Source organism: Ostrinia nubilalis, chromosome 8 (assembly GCF_963855985.1).
Source record: "Ostrinia nubilalis chromosome 8, ilOstNubi1.1, whole genome shotgun sequence".
Lineage (NCBI taxonomy): Eukaryota > Metazoa > Arthropoda > Insecta > Lepidoptera > Crambidae > Ostrinia > Ostrinia nubilalis.
The window spans coordinates 3,047,905-3,070,441 of NC_087095.1; the positions used below are offsets into that span (position 1 = coordinate 3,047,905).

At 36.6% G+C, this 22,537-nt stretch overlaps 1 protein-coding gene across 5 annotated transcripts; it reads right to left on the bottom strand.

Moving 5' to 3' along the window:
• Positions 1-391: 391 nt before the first annotated feature.
• On the bottom strand, positions 392-21,148 carry LOC135073726 (uncharacterized). Of its 5 annotated transcripts, none has more exons than XM_063967886.1 (8): positions 20,917-21,148; positions 7,955-8,151; positions 4,784-4,932; positions 3,467-3,540; positions 3,249-3,350; positions 3,002-3,148; positions 1,820-2,917; positions 392-1,483 (listed from the first exon to the last, which is right to left on the bottom strand). In XM_063967886.1, exons 1-8 carry the CDS (start codon positions 20,923-20,925, stop codon positions 1,271-1,273), a joined length of 1,989 nt encoding a protein of 662 aa, XP_063823956.1. In that variant the 5' UTR covers positions 20,926-21,148; the 3' UTR covers positions 392-1,270. The 5 variants fall into 5 exon arrangements, with proteins under 5 accessions (XP_063823956.1, XP_063823954.1, XP_063823952.1 ...); XM_063967884.1 differs by having other exon boundaries at positions 4,781-4,932; XM_063967882.1 differs by having other exon boundaries at positions 3,467-3,561; positions 4,781-4,932.
• Between the last annotated feature and the right edge of the window lie 1,389 nt (positions 21,149-22,537).

The window sequence follows — 22,537 nt, forward strand, 5'->3', positions numbered from 1 at the left end:
GACGCACATAAAAACTGCTTGTTTTTATTCAATGTACATTTTATAATATCTTTATAAACGGTAATTAGAATTTTCCCGTAATTTATGTTTAGATCGACAGTCTTGTGTGGCACATCCTTAAAGTGGCAACACCACAGCAATAAAAGAAAAACCCAAAAATATATTGGTACTGCTATATGACTAAATATCCTCCGCCCATGTAACATAAGCATTTATTTAATGACAATATGTTATCTTATGTTTCTATGTGTTTCACAAATCTAGTTTTAGTCCGATTTGTAAACTGTGACGACAACTTAGTCACTTTGAGTGTCTTAAATTATAAAAACAATTTTATAAACTGGCAACAAAAAATAAAACATATTAAAAGTTATTTTGTTTTATTTTAAAACAATTTGGCATTTTATCATAACAATAATACATTCTAAATGCATTAAATATTTCTTAAATAAGTGTTAACTACATTAAAATTAATAAGCACTATTTACATTGCAAAGTAATTGACAGAAATTGCACAAAAACGTTATTATTATGAAGACATATTCATTAACGTTTAGATTAGGGATGTATCAAAAATACCGATACCGATATTATGTTTACTACTATATCGACTGTATGATTGTGTATACTTATTTAAGCAACGCAAATTTCGCACTATAGATATTCCATTATGTGTATCGCACTATCCTCGGGCCTATATTACTTAATGTAATCGAGCCCCTAATTATACATTTTTAATTTGAACTGAGTATTCTATGACATTCCAAAAAATAGGAAGTATTATCTGTTAGATGTTATCTCAATATCTTAAAATTTCGTTATCGGTATTGGTGACTGTGATACTATTATAAAACCGGTATCGCATTGACAGAAGTGCGTACCTATTGCATCCATGATATAAATTAGTCAATAAAGTGTTTACATCACAAATTAATACATTAAATACATAAGTAAGTATATTTGAAAATTACTTAGGTCTGCACTGTCTCAATTACGATCATAATTATACAGACAGACATAATGTTAAAAGGTAGTTTTATGTGGATAAAATATCTTGAGAAGAAATGCAGATTTCTTTTTCACAAATTCCTCATCCAGAAAAATGAGAACAAAATTGTCTTTGTAAGAAGTAACATATTATACTATACATGTCCCGTACATATTTTCCAATTTAAAAGATAATCTACATGATGTACAACTGAGACAGTGTACCTAAGTTTTAAATAAAAAGGCACAGACTTATCATAAACATCACTCCACGAAACTTAAACTACTCTTCATACTCCTCAAATAAAGGAATATAATCGTCGCTCCTCGACCTAAGCTTGAGTCCAAAATCAGTGACCTGGTTAGCATCATGTCCTTGGGTCTTGTCTGCTTTCCTCACCATAGCCGATGTCCAGTTTTCCACACCGTCTGGCTTTTTGACCACTATTTCTTTGACGTTCTTTATGTTGTTCAGTTTAGACGCTAATAGTTCTTTCTGTAATAGAATAAATTGTATTGTTTACAGCCTCATTTCTAAAAGTTTATATTAGTTATGAATAGGGTTAAAATATTCAAGACTGACGCACAACTGAAGTCAAAACCATGGAGTAAGACTAAAATGCCATAGTACTCAATCAGACGAGCCCCCTAGACAAGTTGCACTTTTTGATCGAATCGAAAGTCGAATCCGTCGTAACTCCATACAAAAAAGGCCTTTCGACCATTTTTCGACTGGTTTGCGATTATAATGTGCTCTTTTTCTAGACCCTCAGCTTATAACGTCGGAAATACGGAAAATACATCGCAAAAATTATAATATGTTTGGACTTACCGACTTACTTGGGTCGACATAACTTGCGTATATCCTCAGCACAGGCTCTCCAGTTTTATCGTCAAAAGTCAGTTTGCTTTTCGGAGGTATTTTCGCCTTCACCACCGTAATTTTCGGAGGCACTGACGTCGATGTGACTTGATCTTGTTTCTTCTCTGTCACCGCTATTATTCTTAATGGAGCTCTCCTTTGAATCAGAGTCGCCTTTTGTTTGTTGAAGTCTTGATCCTCGCTTATCGTTGCTTCAACTATTTGACCAGCATAAACGTTACCTTCTTTTGTCACTTGGGACTCTTTATTGTTTGCTCTAAGAAGAGTGTAAGCTATGTTAACAGAATCGGCAGTCTTTGTAAATGGAACTCCGATATGAGGTTTAACCTCTGTGTGATTCTTAAAACCTTCAGGGGGTTGTACAAAATATGCCATGAGCTCTGGAGCGGCAGTAGTTGTAGTAGTGGTGGTCGCATTTTCTTGTTGTTCTTGAGGTTTCTCGACTTGAGCTAATGCAGCTGCTGCCCTCACGTCATTGATTGCCGAATAGAATCCATTTGCTATAATGTTTCCAATGCTTTGACCGACCTGCGCGTAGTAGATAGGAGTCACGTTTTGCTCTTGAGTGGTGCTTTCGATTATGTATTTGACTGTGGTCGTGCTTGGTTTTGATTCTGCCGTTACTAATTCAACTGTGACATTGTGAGGTTGAGATGCAGATGTCACTTCAACATGCTTTTCCGTAGTATTGTTTTGGGTGAAAGAATGAGGGATGAGCGACATAACGGCACTCTCGTGGGTTTCTCTTTGCACAACGCTCTTTTGTGGTTCGAATGATGTTGGCGTTTGTTTTGTTATTTCCTCGTTCTCCAACAAGAAAAGGTTATTCTGTGGTTGTTGCTGGATATGAGGTTGGTGGTGGAACTGCTGGATGTTATTTGAGGGTGTGTCAGCGGGGTAAGGTATGAACTCTACGGAGGGGTATCGTTGCATTAGCTGCTCTTGAAGTTTTTGCAAGAACGATGGGTCAGCTTGGTATAACATTTGCGGTGATATTACTATGCCTTCTGAGCCTGCGTTTACTATATCCTGGTGAGAAGGGAAACCCTGGAAAAGAAAATGTAAGTGTTAGACATTTACCCTCCGTTTTCTCTTATGCATCATGGAGTTATCATGCTGATATGATGGTACCTGCATATTAAATTGCGGAGGAACAATTTGATGTGGTTGCACGACGGATGTCTGCGGCAGGGATACTGACAAACCATAATCCGACGCGAACTGCAATGCTGCTGCATTGTTTGTAAACAAGTTCTGCACACCATTAGACGACGGCGACTGAAAAAAAAAAACATTATCAAACAAATACACTAAACATTTTTTCTTTCAAGTCTGTAACAAAATAAAAATTTCACATTTTCCACTGATAGTAACTTACAGAAGGTTTAGAGAATCCAACGGGTATTTCAACTTTGGGTGATACCTGGTAGACTCCGGGCTCCAAGAATTTTTCTGTCACTTCATACGTAGGCCTGTGACCCTAGAAATTTATAAGCAACTTCAAGCAGATTCACTATTTTCGCAATTGAATAATAATCCAGTAATATAACGATGCCGGATTTCATAGTCAGTTGATAAAATCGTTGTTCAACTTACGTCCTGTGACGATTTGAGAAGGTTATCCGAGTCGACGACCACGATTGGCTTCTCCGAGAGGCTCAGGTTCGGAGCTGGGATGGTGTGGATGGCACCTGCCGGTCACACAACGCTAAACCGACCATCGTCCGTCCACAGAAATATTTGAAGCTCACGCAAACTTGACCAGAATACCGCAAAGTAGTTTTAATAAGGCTCTATACTGCTTAAAAATTCTATAACTATGTTAAAAATTGTTTATTTTTGTTTGTTTGCGTGAGCTATAAAGCCTCGTCCGATTAGGACACAAGTAGACTCTCTTATAACTGGCATATTTTTTGTCTTTTCGTACTTTCATACAATTTAACTTGTGCCGAAACTATTTTGTATTAATGTGCCCTAATACGAATGAGGCTTCAGATGTCAAACATTTTGTAAATGACACCTTTCATATTTCTGTGAACGGGCATCTAATTTTCTTGGTGCAATTAGTGCACGAAGTGAAACATTGTAGAAAGCATAGCGTTGCTACCAATAATGCTTACATTAGATTCCATTTGTAAAGAGTGAACAGCAGCAGATACAAAAATATTTTAATTACATGTAAATTATAAAATGCCTTCGTTGTATTTTATGAAAATAATATTCTAAAAGAAATAAACTAAGTAACGCAAGTTATGATGGAAAAAATAAATGAATTATGTTATTATGCGTGAAAACAAAAATAATATACAGCTGCTGCACGTAATAATAAAAGTATGTGTCAGTTAAATCTTTGTTAAAGATTAATTTGTGGATAATGTGAGGATACAAAATTCACCTTGGACTAAAATGTTATTGCAGAAAGAAGCAGCATTAATCTTGCCACCATGGAAGCCAATGCATTAAACGTAATGTGATCCCATCTTATGCGATTGTATAGAATAGAGAATAAAATAGGACCACCACCACTCTTCCCTTGGAAGGCTTTTCTTTTTATGCCTGACAAGGCAGGTATTTGACCGCAATCGCACCTGGTGTTAAGTGAGATGCAGTCTAGGATGGTACATTTAACTGCCCTGTAAAACTGTGCCCTGTAACTGCCTTGTTGTCATAAAAGGCGACTAAGTAAGGGAGAATGATAATAATTATGCAAGGCAGTGGTAAATTGGAGAGGGTTTTGTTCCTGCAGTTGAGACAGATGATCACCCGGACCTTTATCAAAACCTGTCTAGGAAAAGGATATGTGGTAGGTAATGTTACCAATCACCAGTCTAGAAGTTATTATTAAGCTGATGCTGATATGGTGTATAAATAAAAGAGTGCGTGTGTGCGTGTGCGCAAGTCAACCTGTACCACCATCGTGCACCGCCGGCGGCGAGGAGGCGGCGCGTACGAACTCGTATTCCGGCGTGGAGGGAGATAGCGGCGGGAGGCGGGCTGTGGTCTTCCAGCCGTGGCTGAAGACGGTGCGAGTCGGTCCCGGGGCGAAGTGCTTCATTGCGTATCTGTGGTGAGAAGGAGAGGTTATTTCCTGGTATATTATTTGCCTTGCTATGGTCGATTGCTGATAGATTTTATTTGTCGCCTAGATCAGAAGATCAGATGGTAAGTCTTGTTGACTGGGAAACCGAAATCACTTTGAATGAGACGGCAAACAAGGAGAAAGAGCATACCGAGATTAATGAGGGCATAAACATTTTTGAAATCTTAATTAGTGATGGGCATGTCTTTATTGATCTTCTTTAAGGCCGGGTAGCAGAGAAAATGGCGAAAATGAGGTTTTCATTTTTCATTTTTGAGGTACTAAACAGTAAAATTAAAGGCTAAGATTTTTATTGGGCATAGTTGAGGATATTTTCTAGGGCTATTAACGGATGGAAACACGATTTGATGAAGTTGACTCGATAGAATAAATTCCCAAAGTTACCTCTATTCGTTTTCTATTTATGGTTTTATTTTTAAAATAAGCGATTTGAGATTCTAAATCTTTTACTAAACTAAAGTTCAGCAATAACTTGAGGGCTTTTAACGGATGAAATTTTTATATTGCGTCTTATTTAGTTACTATGTTAAAAAATGTGGAAAAAATCGTCCATGACGGCTTGGACAATCTCAATCAGTCGCGCGGTGGCGCTTACGGAGGACGGACGCGTGTCAGTTTTTTGGCCGTGACAGTTCGCGATTTGTCAATATTTTTGACAATGATGACTTTAATGAGTCACAGTATAATAATATCAGTGTTACTGGAGAAAGCTTAAATTTTTTATAATTAAAAATTATCAATTTTGTCTACCTATTGAAATTTAAATCGTTCGCATCCTTTTAAACGAAGACTACTCATGATACATAGTACATTCCTCAAATATGAGACAAAACCAATGAGTTAAAATTACATTTTAATAGTACCTACATACAATCGTCTTACACTCTTTAGAAGAGCACACTGACACAAATAAATAATAAAAAATACTGTCTAAGGTCTGTAGCTAAAGGTCTAAGCTGTAAGATAGAAGAATCTTCTAGCCAAAAAGATGGCAGATGCAGCAGATGTCAACGGATTTAAAACTGGAGTTCATATGACTCCTTGTAGACTTGAGTCTCTAGAGCGTCCCTTCCTCCACCATGCGTAAGAATTTTCACAAAAATACTGTCTAAGGTCTGTAGCTAAAGGTCTAAGCTGCAAGATAGAAGAATCTTCTAGCCAAAAAGATGGCAGATGCAGCAGATGTCAACGGATTTAAAACTGGAGTTCATGTGACTCCTTCTAGACTTGAGTGTCTAGAGCGTCCCTTCCTCCACCATGCGTAAGAATTTTCACAAAAATACTGTCTAAGGTCTGTAGCTAAAGGTCTACGCTGCAAGATGGAAGAATCTTCTAACCAAAAAGATGGCAGATGCAGCAGATGTCAACGGATTTAAAACTGGAGTTGATGTGACTCCTTGTAGACTTGAGTGTCTAGAGCGTCCCTTCCTCCACCATGCGTAAGAATTTTCACAAAAATACTGTCTAAGGTCTGTAGCTAAAGGTCTAAGCTGCAAGATAGAAGAATCTTCTAGCCAAAAAGATGGCAGAGGCAGCAGATGTCAACGGATTTAAAACTTGGAGTTCATGTGACTCCTTCTAGACTTGAGTCTCTAGAGCGTCCCTTCCTCCACCATGCGTAAAAGTTTTCCAAAAATACTGTCTGAGGTCTGTAATAAAAGTCTACTATGAGCGACAGTTTCCTGGAAGAGTTGTTGAAATAAGTTTTCATGCCTTTGGTAATTTGCAAAACTGTTTCCAAATTACACCAATTACAACTACAACTGCAAGATAGAAGAATCTTTTAGCCAAAAACATGGCAGATGCAGCATATAGCAACGGATTTAAGGCTGGACTGGCACCACCTTGCAATGTCATCCTCTCATTGTTATCTGTAATGTAAATTATTTTTAAAATGTATTTAAAAAATAAAATGTTCGTTTTATTATTTCAATAATCTGAACTCTCAACTCAACTACACTACACAAACACCTTTGTTCGCAACTGTACTGACGAAACCTCGATATTATACCGTTGATTTAAGATGGCAAGCTTTTTGCTGCGGTAATGCACTCCAGGTAACCGTGTGTGATGCTTATTGCTCATAGTGATTTTCGATACAGAGCCCCGTACACACGTTATACATAAATTATGGAAAGAAAACACCCAGACCAATACAAACAAATATGTATGCAATTTTAGTATGATATTTTTATTTATTAATAAACAAAAAGACTGAACAAAATTGATGCGTGTACTGATTAATGTAATTAACCACATGCAAAGCTTTGTGAATTGCAACAACTATAATTTATTATCCAAGCTCTAAATAATCGCTACTACGAGTAACTGATCATAAAATGTTTTTCCAATCGCTCAAGCTCCCGAGGATCTACCGATAGGTCGGGTGACGTAATCTTGAAATTCTTTTAGCCGGCGCGGAACTTCCGGAAGGTCGGGTGACGCCACGCCTCTTTGAACCGTGTTTACTTTGGCAGTTATATTCTATATTTATTCGATTCTAAAATATATTCCCAAAAATTTTGAAAGTTGTTTTAATTTGTATCACTTGGATATGATTTGTATTAGAAAGTGCTGTGAGTGTGACGCTTGAACGGAAGGAAGTCAACCTAACCTAACCAACTGCGTATTTCTAAACTGCGTATTTCTATACTGTGTAGCCTCGAGAGCTCTTTGGCGCGCTGTCTTCGGCGAAGTATTGCGCGCGCAGATTTTGACAGCGCGAAATACCTACTTTAGCAGAAATACCAAGCCTTAATCCTTTTATGATTTCTCTGGAAATATTTGATTCTTCTCACTTCTCAGTCAATTTAATTTTATAGGTACTCTTAGCACTGAGTACTGTTTTTATATCAAGTTAGCAGTGGTCCTTATTAGACTCATCTACAGTTCTTACTTCTCAGTGACTTTGAAGTAAATACTTATTAAGCACGGAATGATGTTCCCATATCTAGCTAGCTAACATCATTAGTTGTGGTTCTCACCTTTGGGGAGCATTCCTGTACACCACATAAGGCACTCGGTGCGACGCAGCCGGCATCAGACGCTGGTGAGTCCAGGGCCTTTGAAAAGTCACCCCCGGCCTAAAGGCTGTTGGCACTCGGAGCCTGTTCACTGTGGCCATCCGACTGTAGTACGCCGCTTGCGTCAGCGAGCATAGCGTGAGGTAGATTAACTGGAACTGAAGAAAAAAACGTTAAATTACTTTATTTTTTACATCAAAAGGCAGATAAGTATTTGAGGTGCAGTCTTGAGGCCGACAGGGCAGGTGTCTTGGAAAATCCTATTCTTTTCCGCCTTGAAGAGGTCCCGATTAAAGTGTTCGGGAAATATAAGCAGACAGTGAATTCCAGTCCCCAGATTCGGTTCCCAGTTTTTCGCATTTAAAAGAGTTGGCGAAACGCTAAAGTATGTAGGGATGATACGTTAACCCGTTTCGGGTTCCCCGGGGCCGGTGGAATTTAAGTTACCTGCGTTGAACGCAGTTTTACAATGGGGTACCTAGTTCATACCACTGGGACACACTGTATAGTATAAGGATCCAGGTTCAAGCAAAATAATCTCGAATAATAAGCATGGAGCCATCCAAAAAACAAGTGACAATAAGGTAATTATAATACTTAAATCTCCAATAGCCGAAACGTGTAGGAAGGTAAGAAGTGTCATTATCGCTGACATTTTAAGTTATTCTACTTTTTCTTTACTTTCACAGTTCCTTTTAAAATGCAGCAACTCTTGTTTGTCTCAGTTCGATAAGGCGACAAGTAATGGTCGCCAAGTCAATTAAAATATTTATTATTTACTTTACTTGCAAATTGAGCTTTTCCCTTTCAAGCTTACAACAGCCATAATTTTCACAGCTTTTCACTTTGAAGCGCTAGAAATACCTATTCAATTAGTTCAATTACAGGTGAGTGAATGAATAATGTTTATGGCAGGGCATCGCAGTAAAAAAAATAAAGTTTGGGACGTTCTGTATAAACACATCCTGTCTCTGATTACCAGCGATTCATTTAACAAGATTATTCATTATGTCAACTTATTATACATAGATTATACATAATATTTTCATTTTATATACTTCGCGTTTAGGTTTCTTTCACACACCCCGTGTATTTTATTTCACCAATTTCTCTCAGCGCCTATTCCACGCCCTGAACAAAAGTACTAGATCAATAAATGCTAGGTTCCAGCGTAATAGTGATCATTGCTAAAAGTGTTGCAGACTTGCCAGACCGGTCTATGAGAAAACGCTTCACAGTAAACACTCCCATGGGCGTAGTGCCACCATGAAGAGTGAAAAATTCAGGATAGAATAGAATGTTTGAAGTTTTGCTTGAGCCTGGAGTCAAGCAGCAGTGTTATACGAAAGCACACTTACTGCCTTTTTGTTTTATTTTTGGGGGCAAAAAAAGCTTGTCCCTACCTTTAAAATATTGTACGCCTAATCGGCAAGATCTGTTACTGTATTACCTATAACTGACACAATAAATGCTTTATTGATTGATTGATGTTGATTGTAGTTTTCGTCTTTAGGATTATGTTCAAAATGTCCTATTACTCACTTTGCAACTTTTCAAATTACCTATTATTATTCACGGACATAGACAATCGATGTTAATGTCTATAGATTCTTTACCAAACCAAAAATTGTATTCCAGTGTGCATAACATTTTTCCAAAATTCTGAGTTCTTAAACAGATGGAAATCTGAGATGTCCGGAAAATTCCTCGGCTTTATGGACACCCTAGTCGTGGTATCTAATAGACACCATACAACTTAAAAGCCGTTCATTACAAGCCTGCAGAAAATTGTTAGGCATTATGCTCTAGATTTTCATCTTTGAACCGGATAAATGTAGTGTTTTGTACAAAATTGTCATGAAAGTGTTTTTATCGGATCTTTAATTAAAGCTATACCGCAGTGATATTAAATAATATTATTTAACATTTAGCACCAATTTTAATATTTACGGTTGAAGTTTTTATTAGGTGTAAAATTGTTATTTTTTTAAATATTTTTGGCTCGGATTGCCCTTTAACTTGAAGGTGTCAGGGACCAAGGTATTACATGAAAAAGAGTCATTGTGCCCTCACCATTCAAAAAAAAGAAAATTCAAGATGGCGGTAAGTCACAGTGGTGCCGTTCGCGTTGTTGTCATAAAAGCAAAAACCGCGATTATGAGTTATTTTGAATTCCATTTCGCGAAGTTATCGATATTAATATGAATTTTTAAAATAACATTAATTACATTACCTAATTCTAATGGTCTACGTCATCAAACCATTTCGCGTGAACTTTCCAGTCGTGCTAAACATTATGCCGCTCAAGATGTAGCCTCACATAGGGATTAACTCTCTAAACTGTAGCCTGGTGAAACTATGTTAATACTAAGTATCAACTCACTTCGCTCTTGATGTGTGGATAACATTCCGACCGATCATGCGAGGCCTCCTCGGGCAGTGAAAGACGTCACGGACTGGTGCGGGCGAAAACGTAAGGTAAGGGTAGATGTTTGTTGTAATTGTGTCTTTGTTTTAATCATTTTGGACACATTCAATGCGGTCTGCGGTCAGGAAAGAACGCAGCTAGCACTGTTAGGCGTTCTTTGGGCACGAGCAAAGATCGCATCAATACAAAATTAGACCGGCAATGTTGTTCGTACATGATACCTACAGGCTGCGTTCACTTTAACCGCACTGCAGAACGACGCACCCAGTGTGACAGATCCTTTAGGCATGTACTTCCAAATTCTGATTCAAGCCAGCAAGCAGTGGCGGCGTAAGGCGTAGGTGACGTGGGCCACCGCCTACGGCCTCGCGGAACAAGGGGCCTCGCGCATCAAAAATTTTGCTCACATGTCAAATTCAACTTTTAAATACTACTAAATATAAATTATTGATAGCTAAACAATGTAGTTAAAAATTTTTTTTTCCAAACAAATTCAGCCATAATCAGACACAAAATTAAGCAACAACACGGTTTTAAGTGACAAACATTATTCTTTGGCGCAAAATTCCTTTAAAAATAATCACTGAATCAAGAAATCAGAAACTGTCAATGAATAGACCATTGACCCGTTTTTTTTTATTATTTCATAAAATCCGTCTTCAGGTCGCCACAGAACAAGGCCTCGCGAAATCTGTCTTGCCCACATCAAATTTAGGTCTTGCCCCGCCACTGCCAGCAAGCTGGATTGCTTATTTAGACCAAATAAAGGCATGAATCTTATTTGAAAGAGTCATTAAAGTTATTTATTTTTTGTAATTTATAAGGCGCTTGTTACGTCCCAGTTTTTCAGGAATATGATGTAAAGCAGTGCTGAAAAGAGGTATTCCTTAAAAAAGTGTTACTAACCTATTATATTTATAACTAAATTGTCAAAAATTTAAGAACGTTTTCTCTATGTTTCTTCTAAAACTCTTCAAGCTGTGCTTACTTAACTCAGTCGCCATTATTTATTAATGACTAGCGGCCGCCCGCGACTTCGTACGCGTGGATCCCATTTTACCCCCTACATCTATCTTACGCGGTTTAGATTTGTTCATACAAATGTTTTTTCCCGCTAACTCCCGTTCCCGTTGGAATTTCGCAATATCCTGTTGTAACTAAGCTTTAAGTTTACTAAGAGACCTTCATGCCAAATTTCAAGCGTCTAACTTAAGCGGTTTAGATTTTTCATACAATAGGATTTTCCCGGTAATTCCTGTTCCTGTGGGAATTTCAGGAATTCTTTTCTTAGTGCACCTCTACGGTACCTAAGCTACGTCCCTTATAAATTTCAAGTGCCTACGTTTAGCCGTTTAGGCTGTGCGTGGGTATGTCAGTGAGTCAGTCATACAAAAGGAATTTCCCGCTAATTCCAGTTCCCGTGGGAATTTTGCAATATCCTGTTGTAACTAAGCTTTAAGTTTACTAAGGTACTTGCATGCCAAATTTTAAGGGTCTAACTTACGTGGTTTAGATATTTTCATACAAATGTTTTTTCCCGCTAACTCCCGTTCCCGTGAGAATTTTGCAATATCCTGTTATAACTAAGCTTTAAATTTACTAAGGTACCTGCATGCCAAATTTCAAGCGTCTATCTTACGTGGCTTAGATTTTTTCATACAAATGTTTTTTCTCGCTAATTCCCGTTCCCGTAGGAATTTTGCAATATCCTGTTATAACTAAGCTTTAAGTTTACTAAGGTACCTGTTTGCCAAATTTCAAGCGTCTAACTTAAGCGGTTTAGATTTTTCATACAAAAAGATTTTCCCGCTAATGCCCGTTCCCGTGGGAATTCCTAAGTATCCTATAACCTGCCCAGGAGTATGAAGAATAATTGTACCAAGTTTCGTTAAAATCCGTCGAGTAGTTTTTGTTTCTATAAGGAACATACAGACAGACAGACAGACAGACAGACAAAAATTTTACTGATTGCATTTTTGGCATCAGTATCGATCACTAATCACCCCCTGATAGTTATTTTGAAAATATATTTCATGTACAGAATTGACCCCCACAGATTTATTATAAGTATAGATATAACTTATTCCTATAAGTCTTTACAGTTCGAAGCCCAGTAGATAAATTCCCTAATAAGGAACCGCCTACAAAACAACGTCGTAACTTAAGATTTTACATTTTCTAATTGCATCTCACTACTTACTCGATTAGTCACGAACTGTTTAGTACTAGTGCGATTATAAAATGATTATCATAGGTAATTGTAGTATATTCATTCTAACTTGCTTGGAATCCGGCAGACAGTGGCAAATGCGATCTTTCTTTGAATAAACCCGCATGCGATAGGTGAACGTATCTTTTAAATGGGCTGGCATTTTCATCGATTGTGTAATAGTGCTAATAGCGATTCGTTTAATATGTAAACTAGCTTCTGCCCACGGCTTTGCCGGTGTGGATTTTGGTTGGACGCAAAATGAGTTCAACAAAAACAATTTTAATCAAATTCGCCACTCTTCCCGTGGCTAGTAATATGGAATGGAACCTTGGATCTCCAACCAAACTTTCCAATGGAGAAGTGACCTATCCTTTATCAAAAGTTTGAGAGAATTTTATCGATCTCTATTAAACCTCCCTCTAATTTAGTAAATGTACAATTTGACATGTAATGAATATTAAAAATAAATTTCTTATTCTTAATGTTTAAGATAATGCCAAATTTTCTTCAAGGAAATCTTTGTCGTGTTGGGTCTATCTCTTTCCACATTAAAATAACTTTAACATGATTTAAAGTGGGGATAAAGCAAATCAATTTACTTTTGTATTTAAACAATTATAATTTTATACAACCATAGTCCATAGTATTTTTCATTGTCACGATAATCAGTTTTTCTTAGTTCACTGTAGTGTCTTTTGTCACACATTACAGCAGAGTTTAATCACCGTCTTTAAAAAAGTCTTTAATTGCTTTAGTATGATTGACGGCTTAATTCTTTTGTAGCTGATATCTATTTTTTAACTCTTTACAAATTGCTTTTTGTCGAGATTTTTCAGCAATCGTGTTTTTGTTTCTTACATCGATGTTATTGAGTAGTCAATTCATATGATTGAGTGCGTTTATTTCTTTATTGTTGTGATAGTTTTGAATTAAAATACCTAGTTATAGTAGTAGTAGTATCTGTTATCATCTCCCTCGGTAAAAACCATACCTACCTAAATTTTAGTAATACCAGTTTGATTGAAATGTAAAATTAAAACATTTTTCGTCGCTGAGACCCGTGTTTCTCTATTTTAGTTAAAACTTTTTTATCCACTTGTAGCTGTCATCTGTAGTTGCTGTTTACCTGCTGTTAACAGACTTGAGCCTTTTGATACGAGTCAAGACAGTAACAACACAGAGACACGGTAATATGAATCATAGAAAGTGACACTTGCAAAAAGATTTCATCAAATAGCTAATGAGTAGTGATGTAGCAATCGTCACCTGCCTGATCTAATCCAAGACAATTGTACATTAAATTACATGCATGAATGCACTCGCTCATAGTAAAGCGATATATACCTAGTAGGTAGTAGGTATATTAAACGCATTCGTTGATTTGCGTATAAGCGTGCTTCTAAGTCGGGACTGTTCCCACCGTTTATTCCCAGCTCTGCGATTGCTATTTGTATCTAGAGCATAGAGAAAAAATCTACAGTTTGACCGCCAATAAAAATCTAACTAGACTAAGTTACTGGAAGTACCTACTTAAAGGAATGTTATTGGACTCGCAATGAAGTTAATAAGAAGGACTAATAAAGAGGAGTTCGAAGATAGGATCGACGTCCCTTCAGCGCAAAGCGGATGACAATTGATCACGGCAACTATTGTCTATCGTATACGGACAATAATCATTTTACTACTTAGAGTAGGCGCACACCGTTGATTTTTCGTCGGCCGATAGTTTAGTCGGGCAGTTGATCAGTATGGGAGTGCGCACACTACGCCGATTCGATTTGGCCGATTCTTCATACAATTTAAAATCGGGCACAACTATCGGCCAACTAAAAATCAACGGTGTGCGCCTACTCTTATAGAGACCGCACCTAGTATTTTTTTTCCGGAAAGGAAATTCTATGGTAAATAAAGTAACTTCGTAAACGTTTTTCTTATTTTTTACTATGACTACAAAACGCGCGTAAATAAAACAGAACACTAACGGTGCTCCTCAGTCTAATTGCTGCCGAGAAAATGGATGCATGCCACTAAACAGTGTGTTATGGCCAAACAGTTAGCCAGTAAGTAGCCGTTGTAAACTGAGTTACGCTTAGCGGATTGTTCAAGAAGATAATTAAGAAATCAGATGATTTAAACTGATTTGTAGTACACGTTGGTAATGTTGATGGATGAGCAGTAGCGGCGTAAGGGGGGGGCGGTGGGGGCGGTCCGCCCCGGGTGCCAAGCATCAGGGGGTGACACAAGTCGCGTAGATTAGTACTCACTGGCACATCTGCATGGAAAATGTGCGGTCTATGTCATGATACGGGGGGTGCGATTGTCTTTCTCTAGCTGTGTCCCTGACAATAAAGCTGTCATACACAATCTTACGTCAGATCACTGTGGTATTAAAGTAGAATTTATTTGTAATAATTTGAATAATAAAAGTAATAAAAATGCCGTATGTAGACCTGTAACCATTAGTCGTCTAGAACGTTTTAAAAATAATCTTGAAAATAAATTGCATTTGGTCCCGTATGTGCAGGGAGACCCAGATGCTCTTTACAATAACCTTTTCGAATGTATTAAAACCGAACATGACAAAGTTTTTACGGTAAAGCCATTAAAACCAAATACCAAATCTAAGTTTAGTGACTGGGCTACTAAGGGAATATACAAAAGTCGAAATACGTTATATGAACTTTATGGCATGAAAAAGTATAATAATAGTATATCTTTTCTTGAGCATGTAAAAAAGTATTCAAATTTTTTTAAGAAAGTTTGCTTCATGGCTAAGTCTTTTTATATTCGGGACAAGATAGGGAACGCCAGTAATAAAATAAAAGAAACTTGGAATGTTATCAACCGAGAGACTGGTAAACTAAAACCAAGAGATAATGACTTTTCTCTCAAAGTTCACGATAATTTGATATCTGCAGATAAAGATGTAGCGGAAGCTTTTGATAAATTTTTTGGTAATATAGCTTCAGCAACAACTGCCAACTTAAAGTCATCTCCCTCCGAGGCTGAAGAAATATTGAAAACCCACGTGACACCCTGTGACTCGCACTTCTCTTTTAAACATATTACTCCTTTAGATATCACTAAAACTTTTAATCTTTTAAATGTAAAGAGTACAACTGATATCTGGGGCATCTCTGTCAAGATAGTCAAACACATTATTGATATAATTTCCCCACAGTTAGCGATAATATTCAATAATTGCATAGAGAAGGGAATCTTCCCCGACCTCATGAAACATAGTAGACTAATGCCATTATTTAAGTCTGGTAGTAAAACCGACCCTGGCAATTATAGACCCATTTCTATCTTGCCCGCTCTGAGCAAGATTTTTGAAAAAATCATACAGGAGCAACTTATGATTCACTTTGGCTCTAATAAACTATTTCATAGTGAACAATATGGTTTTACCAAGGGTCGTTCCACCACCGATGCCGGGGTTGCACTACTTAAACATATCTTCGAGGCTTGGGAGAATTCTCAAAATGCACTAGGGGTCTTCTGTGATCTCTCAAAAGCTTTTGACTGCGTAGAACATCAAACGCTAATTCGCAAACTGCACTTTTATGGGGTGAAGGACTCGGCTTTGGATTTAATACAATCCTATTTAAACTTTAGAGTTCAAAAAGTTGACATAAATGGTGTTTTGTCTTCTGGGTCACCTGTGAAAATCGGAGTTCCGCAGGGGTCAATTCTGGGTCCATTCTTGTTTCTTATATACATTAATGATCTACCATATTTTGTTAAGGACTCTTGCGAAATCGTGTTATTTGCTGATGACACATCTTTGATTTTTAATATTGATAGAAGTAAAAATAACTTTGACGATGTAAATAATGCACTAACAAGAGTTTTAAGTTGGTTCACTACAAATAATTTACAACTTAATGCAAAGAAAACAAAATGTATAAAATTCTCTTTGCCTAACGTAAAAACAGTTAGTACCCAAATAGAACTTAATAATAATGCCATCGATCTGGTAGACTCTACTGTTTTTCTGGGAATTACCCTGGATTCAAAACTCCAGTGGGGCCCCCATATAGAAACTCTGGCGGGAAAGCTCAGCTCAGCGGCTTTTGCAATAAAAAGGATACGGTCATTAACCGATGTTTCAACAGCTCGCTTAGTTTACTTTAGCTACTTTCATAGCTTAATGTCATATGGAATCATGCTATGGGGCAAAGCTGCAGATTTTGAAACAATATTTATTTTGCAAAAACGTGCGATAAGATACTTGTATAAAATGAAAGCAAGAGCGTCCCTTAGAGAATTGTTTAAAGAAATTGGCATTCTCACGGCCGCTTCACAATACATCTTAAACTGTATTCTATTTATTCAACAAAATATTAATGAATTCAAAAAGAAAAGTGATATTCACCAAATTAACACTAGAAATAAAAATAAATTGGCTATACCCGCTTTTAGACTTAATAAAGTGTTTGCCACTTTTATGGGACAAGGTATCCATTTTTATAACAAAGTCCCTGATAAATATAAAGAGCTACCGTATAATAAATTTAAAGGTATAGTTAAAGATCACATGCTTAAAAAAGCCTATTATACAACTCGAGATTTTCTTAATGATAAGTCATCCTGGGAGTAGGATTATGGTCCTCTCATGCTCGCACTAAAAATAATTAAAATGGAAAGTAATGTATAAATATAACTAATAGTAATAATTTCTCAAATGTTATAGTGTCATGCTTCTCAATCTGGACTGTTACTTAGCTTTATTATTAATTTTTTTTTAAAGAGATAACTTGGAATTGTCATTCTCACTAAAATGTCTCTGGGGTGGTGGCGTAGTGAGGCGGGTCGTTACATTCCCTCTAATATGGTCGAGTGAAGCGATGGCTGGTTCACTCGTCATGTCTGTGAACAGGCGCTGCTTTCGGGGACTGGTCAATCCAAGTTATTCAAATTTATGTATGCGAGTCATTTCTACTAGTATCTTAATATGTAAGTCTAGATATTAGCACGTCACTACCTTGTTTAATATACCACGCAATCTTGTATACCCATTCTTATAAGATAACACCATACAAGAATGCATGGTAAATTCAGTGAACTGCTCCTGAATCGAATGTACCTACTACTACTATTTATATTTATTTATATTAACCGGCAGACAGTGGTGACTGAGTTTGTTGCGGCGCTTCTTCTCAGCACTTGCCAAATGTTGGTCTCGAAGCGCTGGTAGGGTAAAAAGATTATGAGACATGTAGAGGCTCCTTAAGAGCAAAATGACGATTTGTAAGAACTATTTATTAGTCTAAACAAATAAAGAAATTTTGACTTTGACTTTGACTTTGACTTTGACTTTTCAATCTTCGAATCGGTAGGTAACCCCAAAATCCTGGGGGGTACCAGGGGGTGCCTTAGGACTTATGACGGGGGGGGGGGGTGATCGCCCCGGGTGCCAACCCATGCTACGCCGCCACTGTGGATGAGTACACTTTAGAAGCTTGATCAAAGATGTTTTTGTAAGAAAGATGATTAATGCGCTTCACTTTTTTTGGTTATCATCTTAATAATTAAAAATGAATTGCTGTTCGTTACTTTGGCTAAAACTCGAGAACGGCAGGACCGATTTGGCTCATTTTTGTCTTGAAATATTTGTGAAAGTTCAGGGAAGGTTTAAACGGTGAAACCCCCGTTAACATTTTTTTTTTTTTGCAACGACAGTTAAGTAATTTAACTTAAATGTCCTTTGTTTAGACCAGTGTTCTCAGGGGGTCTATAGGGGGCTCGCGATTGGTCATAATAAACTACCTCAGTAAAAAATAGATTTATCTGAAATCTAATTATGCAAATGTAATGCATAAAATGTTGTATGGAGGGATTGAAAATATTCGGTTCCTACAACATCTTTGTAACATTATAAAATGCATAAAAAAGCGAGCGGTCGGGGGGTCGCAATATATTTTTTCATACTAGGGGTGTCGTGTCATGAAAAAGGTTGAAAAATACTTACCTAGACTAACCAAATTAATTAAATCTGTTTCAGTGGCTATAAACGTGGAAATGTAGAGTTGTTTTCAGATTTATGGATTATTTATCTCCTCTCTTGGTCAAACTTTGTTTGTTCCACCAACTATGTTTACTCAAATGTAATAAATAACAGATGACACTGCGCTGAGCTGTTCGCAATGTGAAACGCGGGTCGACCGGTCCGGGCGGATCTCTCTTGCATGGGGCAGTGGAAAATGCGCTCGAAAAATATTGGCCATTTTGTTGTAGATGAATTATTTTAATTGATACAAATTTATTTATGATGATAATAATTTATTTTTACTACCCTTAGTTAAGTTATTATTTGGTATCAATACAAACTATCAAGATACAATTACTTAAATTATTCTGTATTATTTAAGTTCGGTATCTATTGCTGGTTTTTTTCGTCATAATAAACGCTAAAACTTTGCTGAATTTTAGCAAATACATATTATTATGTAACTAGTGAAACGGACAATGTGTTTGCAGCTAAAGTGAGTTTAAATGGGAAATTCGGAACTCATGTTTTTTCAATAAAAGAATGGGAGACTTTATTAACCGAAAAGAACATCCTTTCCTCTGAAATTCACGTGGGCACTAGTTTTTCAGTTTATTTCTATGATTGCATCAGTTCAATTTACAATGATTAAATCACTATTATTGTTTCTGTCATCGCCTTTAATCAATTTAATTTCCTTGAAAGCTAGTTTATGTCGTTTTCGTGTGCAACGCAAACTGTGGACGGCAAGTCATACTGCATTTACCGACCATGTCACGTAAACGCGACAATATTATGTTGTACGAAAATAATGTTCAGTGAAAACAGAAAGTTATTGCCCGCGATATTACAAGCACGAGATACTAAGACATAAGTGGCTTAGTTTCTTTAATGACGTAATCACTGCAGTTATAGGTTTGCATTTTTAAACAGTGCGTCGAGGTAGGCACTTTACTTTTGATACGATTAACAAATAAAATAACACCTACTTAATTTACGCCCGTATTCACAAACGATACTTGCTTAAGTGAAGCAGCAAATCGAACGCACAGCGTTGAATAAAGCCCTGTGATTGGTTCGTGAGTCACCCTGTGTGTCTATGCGCACTGTGAGACCTCATAGTAATGTTTGTGAATACGGGCGTAAATTACAGTGGAACCACCTCTTAAGAGACAAAAATCGTGGGTCAATTATTATGAATATTCTACAGAAAGAAAACAAAATAAGGGGTTCGGTTTTTCCTTTTGATGTGCCTACTGAACCTTAAAAGTAATTTTAGAAGGGTTTCATTTTTCTTTATGAGGTACGGAACCCTGAAACCATTTATGATCATGGCGCATAAATCTAACAGCTAACTAGCTAGTTAATTAACTGGTTAAGTATAATTAGGTGTTAAACTGTGTGACGTTTCGCACGCATAGAAATTGACACGACGCGACGCGTCGATGCCCGCTGTCTGACGAAGCTTTTAACCCTACACTTGACTGTGCACTTAAATGCACACTTATGCACTATTTCAGTCTTCAATTGATTCTCACTTAATGGGATCTAAGTGTTAAGTAAAAGTCTAGATTTTTTTTCATTTTGCGCTGATATAATTTTTTTCCCAATCCTCATTTTCTCAATCAATTCAAGTCATTTTAGTCTAATAAAAATGTGTGTGGTTAATTCCATTCATTTCCAGGAAAAATACTTTCCACAATTTTTCAATACCTATCATAGTGTGCCTATCTTAAAATTAAGTCCATGTTATTATGCTCTAAGAAATGTTGCACAATCTTGAAGGCCGATGCCCGTCCTTGGGAGGCCGTTAATGAATGCATAGCTGCAAATGCCAATTGGATTTCTCTAATACAGCTTTGAGATCTTATAAACCAACCCGTCGCATGTTTTACAAGTTTAATTAGAAATCTTGATTATCTCGACGAGTTGATTGATACTGGATGAGTTTATGAGAAATATGAGGTTTAGACATCTTAGATTGCCCTTTTAATATCTATACTTTATCAATAAAATATTGATTAATACATATACATACAGTTGAACTAGTCTAGTACCTACTATGAATACCTACTATGAGTTTCACGCCATTTCTATTGTGTACTTATTTGTTTTAATTACGAAAATTATGAATAGAATGTTAAAAATCGCTCTATTGGCAGTAACAGTAAAATAAAGTAACTTTTTCGTATGCAAGTTGTTTCACTGTCATTTGTTTTTATTAATTTTAGTTATTTTTAAACAGAAAGAATCCTTAACTTTTTTAAAAGAGAAAAGAACAACCAACCAACCTTTAACATCTTGCAGTTCTGGAACACAGTCCTCAAAACACTGGCCACAAAAACAACACAAAAGCACAATCGATCACGTGCTTGAACACACAGTCATTTCTGTCCAAGATTTCTTTGCCTGTATTTGGATTTAGAAAAAATATAAACGTCAACTGTTTGGCGGGAAAGTTTTTTTTTTTCAAACCGTCAGCATGTATGCGGGCCACTGGCGAGCTAGTGAGAAATGAAATAGGTCATCGCGCCGCTTTATATGATCCCCTCTTTCTTGCTTCATAATGCACTGCCACTTAGCTTAGACAGGTGGACATAGAGTCACTTCACTTTGTTGACTTGACTTAAGTTACGAACTTACGTGCCTGACGTGACATACCTAGGCTTTTTAAATAATTAATTATTTATGAGCTGCAATTACTCGTGTCAAATTATCGTTTCATAAATTAGCTTACTAAATTAATTGCGACTGCAAAGTTAACATTGATTACCTACTCATTTTATTTATCGGTTTGTATTGAATATACTTATCTTCTGAATAATATGAAACGTATTGACGTGAATTTGTGAAATTGCGAAAAATATCATTTTTATTTATCTACATATTTTTTAAAAATAAAACATGATTTAAGTAAGATTAACTATCTTAATAGAGAAACAAATACTTACTTTAAATTAATTTAATCAATTTTAAGAGTAGTGTAGAGCCCTGGGAAATATTCGAAAAAATTATAATGTAGAGCTATTGTTAGAGCGAATGTACCTACATCAGTTTTTACAAGTGGCAATTATTACAATCAAGTACATACCCCACTCAGAATTTTTGTAAATTATGTACTCACCTAACTAGAAAATAATTATTTACTTAAAACTTACTTTTCAAGGCGAGAGTGAATAGGCACTTACAGGGCAGATAATTATGTACCATCCTAGACTGCATCTCACTTAACATCTGGTGCGATTGCGGTCAAATACCTACCTAGTCTTGCATAAAAAAAACATCAGCTTGTTGCCGATACATAATAATTATAACATTTTCTGCAAAAATAATAATAATAGTTCAAGTAAAAAAATAAAAGATAACTTTTATTTATGGAATTTGTATCATGAAACTTTATTGATTCACTCAACAAACTTTATAATGGCACCTGGCTTGTAATAACCCACGCAAGCGCATTGCAAGTAAACCAATTAGTGGTTAGTAAATTTTAGCGGTTTGTAGCTGTAAATTAACAAAAATTTAACGTGTTTGATTGTACACAGACAGAATACACAATGTTCTTCAGATATTCATAGTGAGAGCGCGTTTTTTAGCGGACACGAGTCACCGACTCGTACGCACGCGAGTAACGCAATGATAAATCGCATTTTGAGACGCAAATCACTTTTAGCTGACTTTTCCTAATTATTTTCATATTACACAACAGTAATAGCTCCGATTATTAGTCTAGATTACAGAGAAGATATCGAGCTATTTTTCAAGCGAAGTATACTTATTTATAAACGTCTTGATTGAGCATTAATCATTTGACGATATTTGTTGCGGCGCTTCTTATGCTGGGTTGCACCATCTTACTTCATTGACAAACGTCAAAAATCTGTCAAACTCCATACAAAAATCACCGGTTAT

What these genes read in the sequence shown, in the direction of transcription:
- LOC135073726 (XM_063967881.1), bottom strand. An exon ending in GGTGCACGATGGTGGTACAG is followed by an intron (nt 3,562 to 4,774) that starts GTTGACTTGCGC and finishes TGTGACCGGCAG; the next exon opens with GTGCCATCCACACCATCCCA. An exon ending in TTCTCAAATCGTCACAGGAC is followed by an intron (nt 3,351 to 3,466) that starts GTAAGTTGAACA and finishes ATAAATTTCTAG; the next exon opens with GGTCACAGGCCTACGTATGA.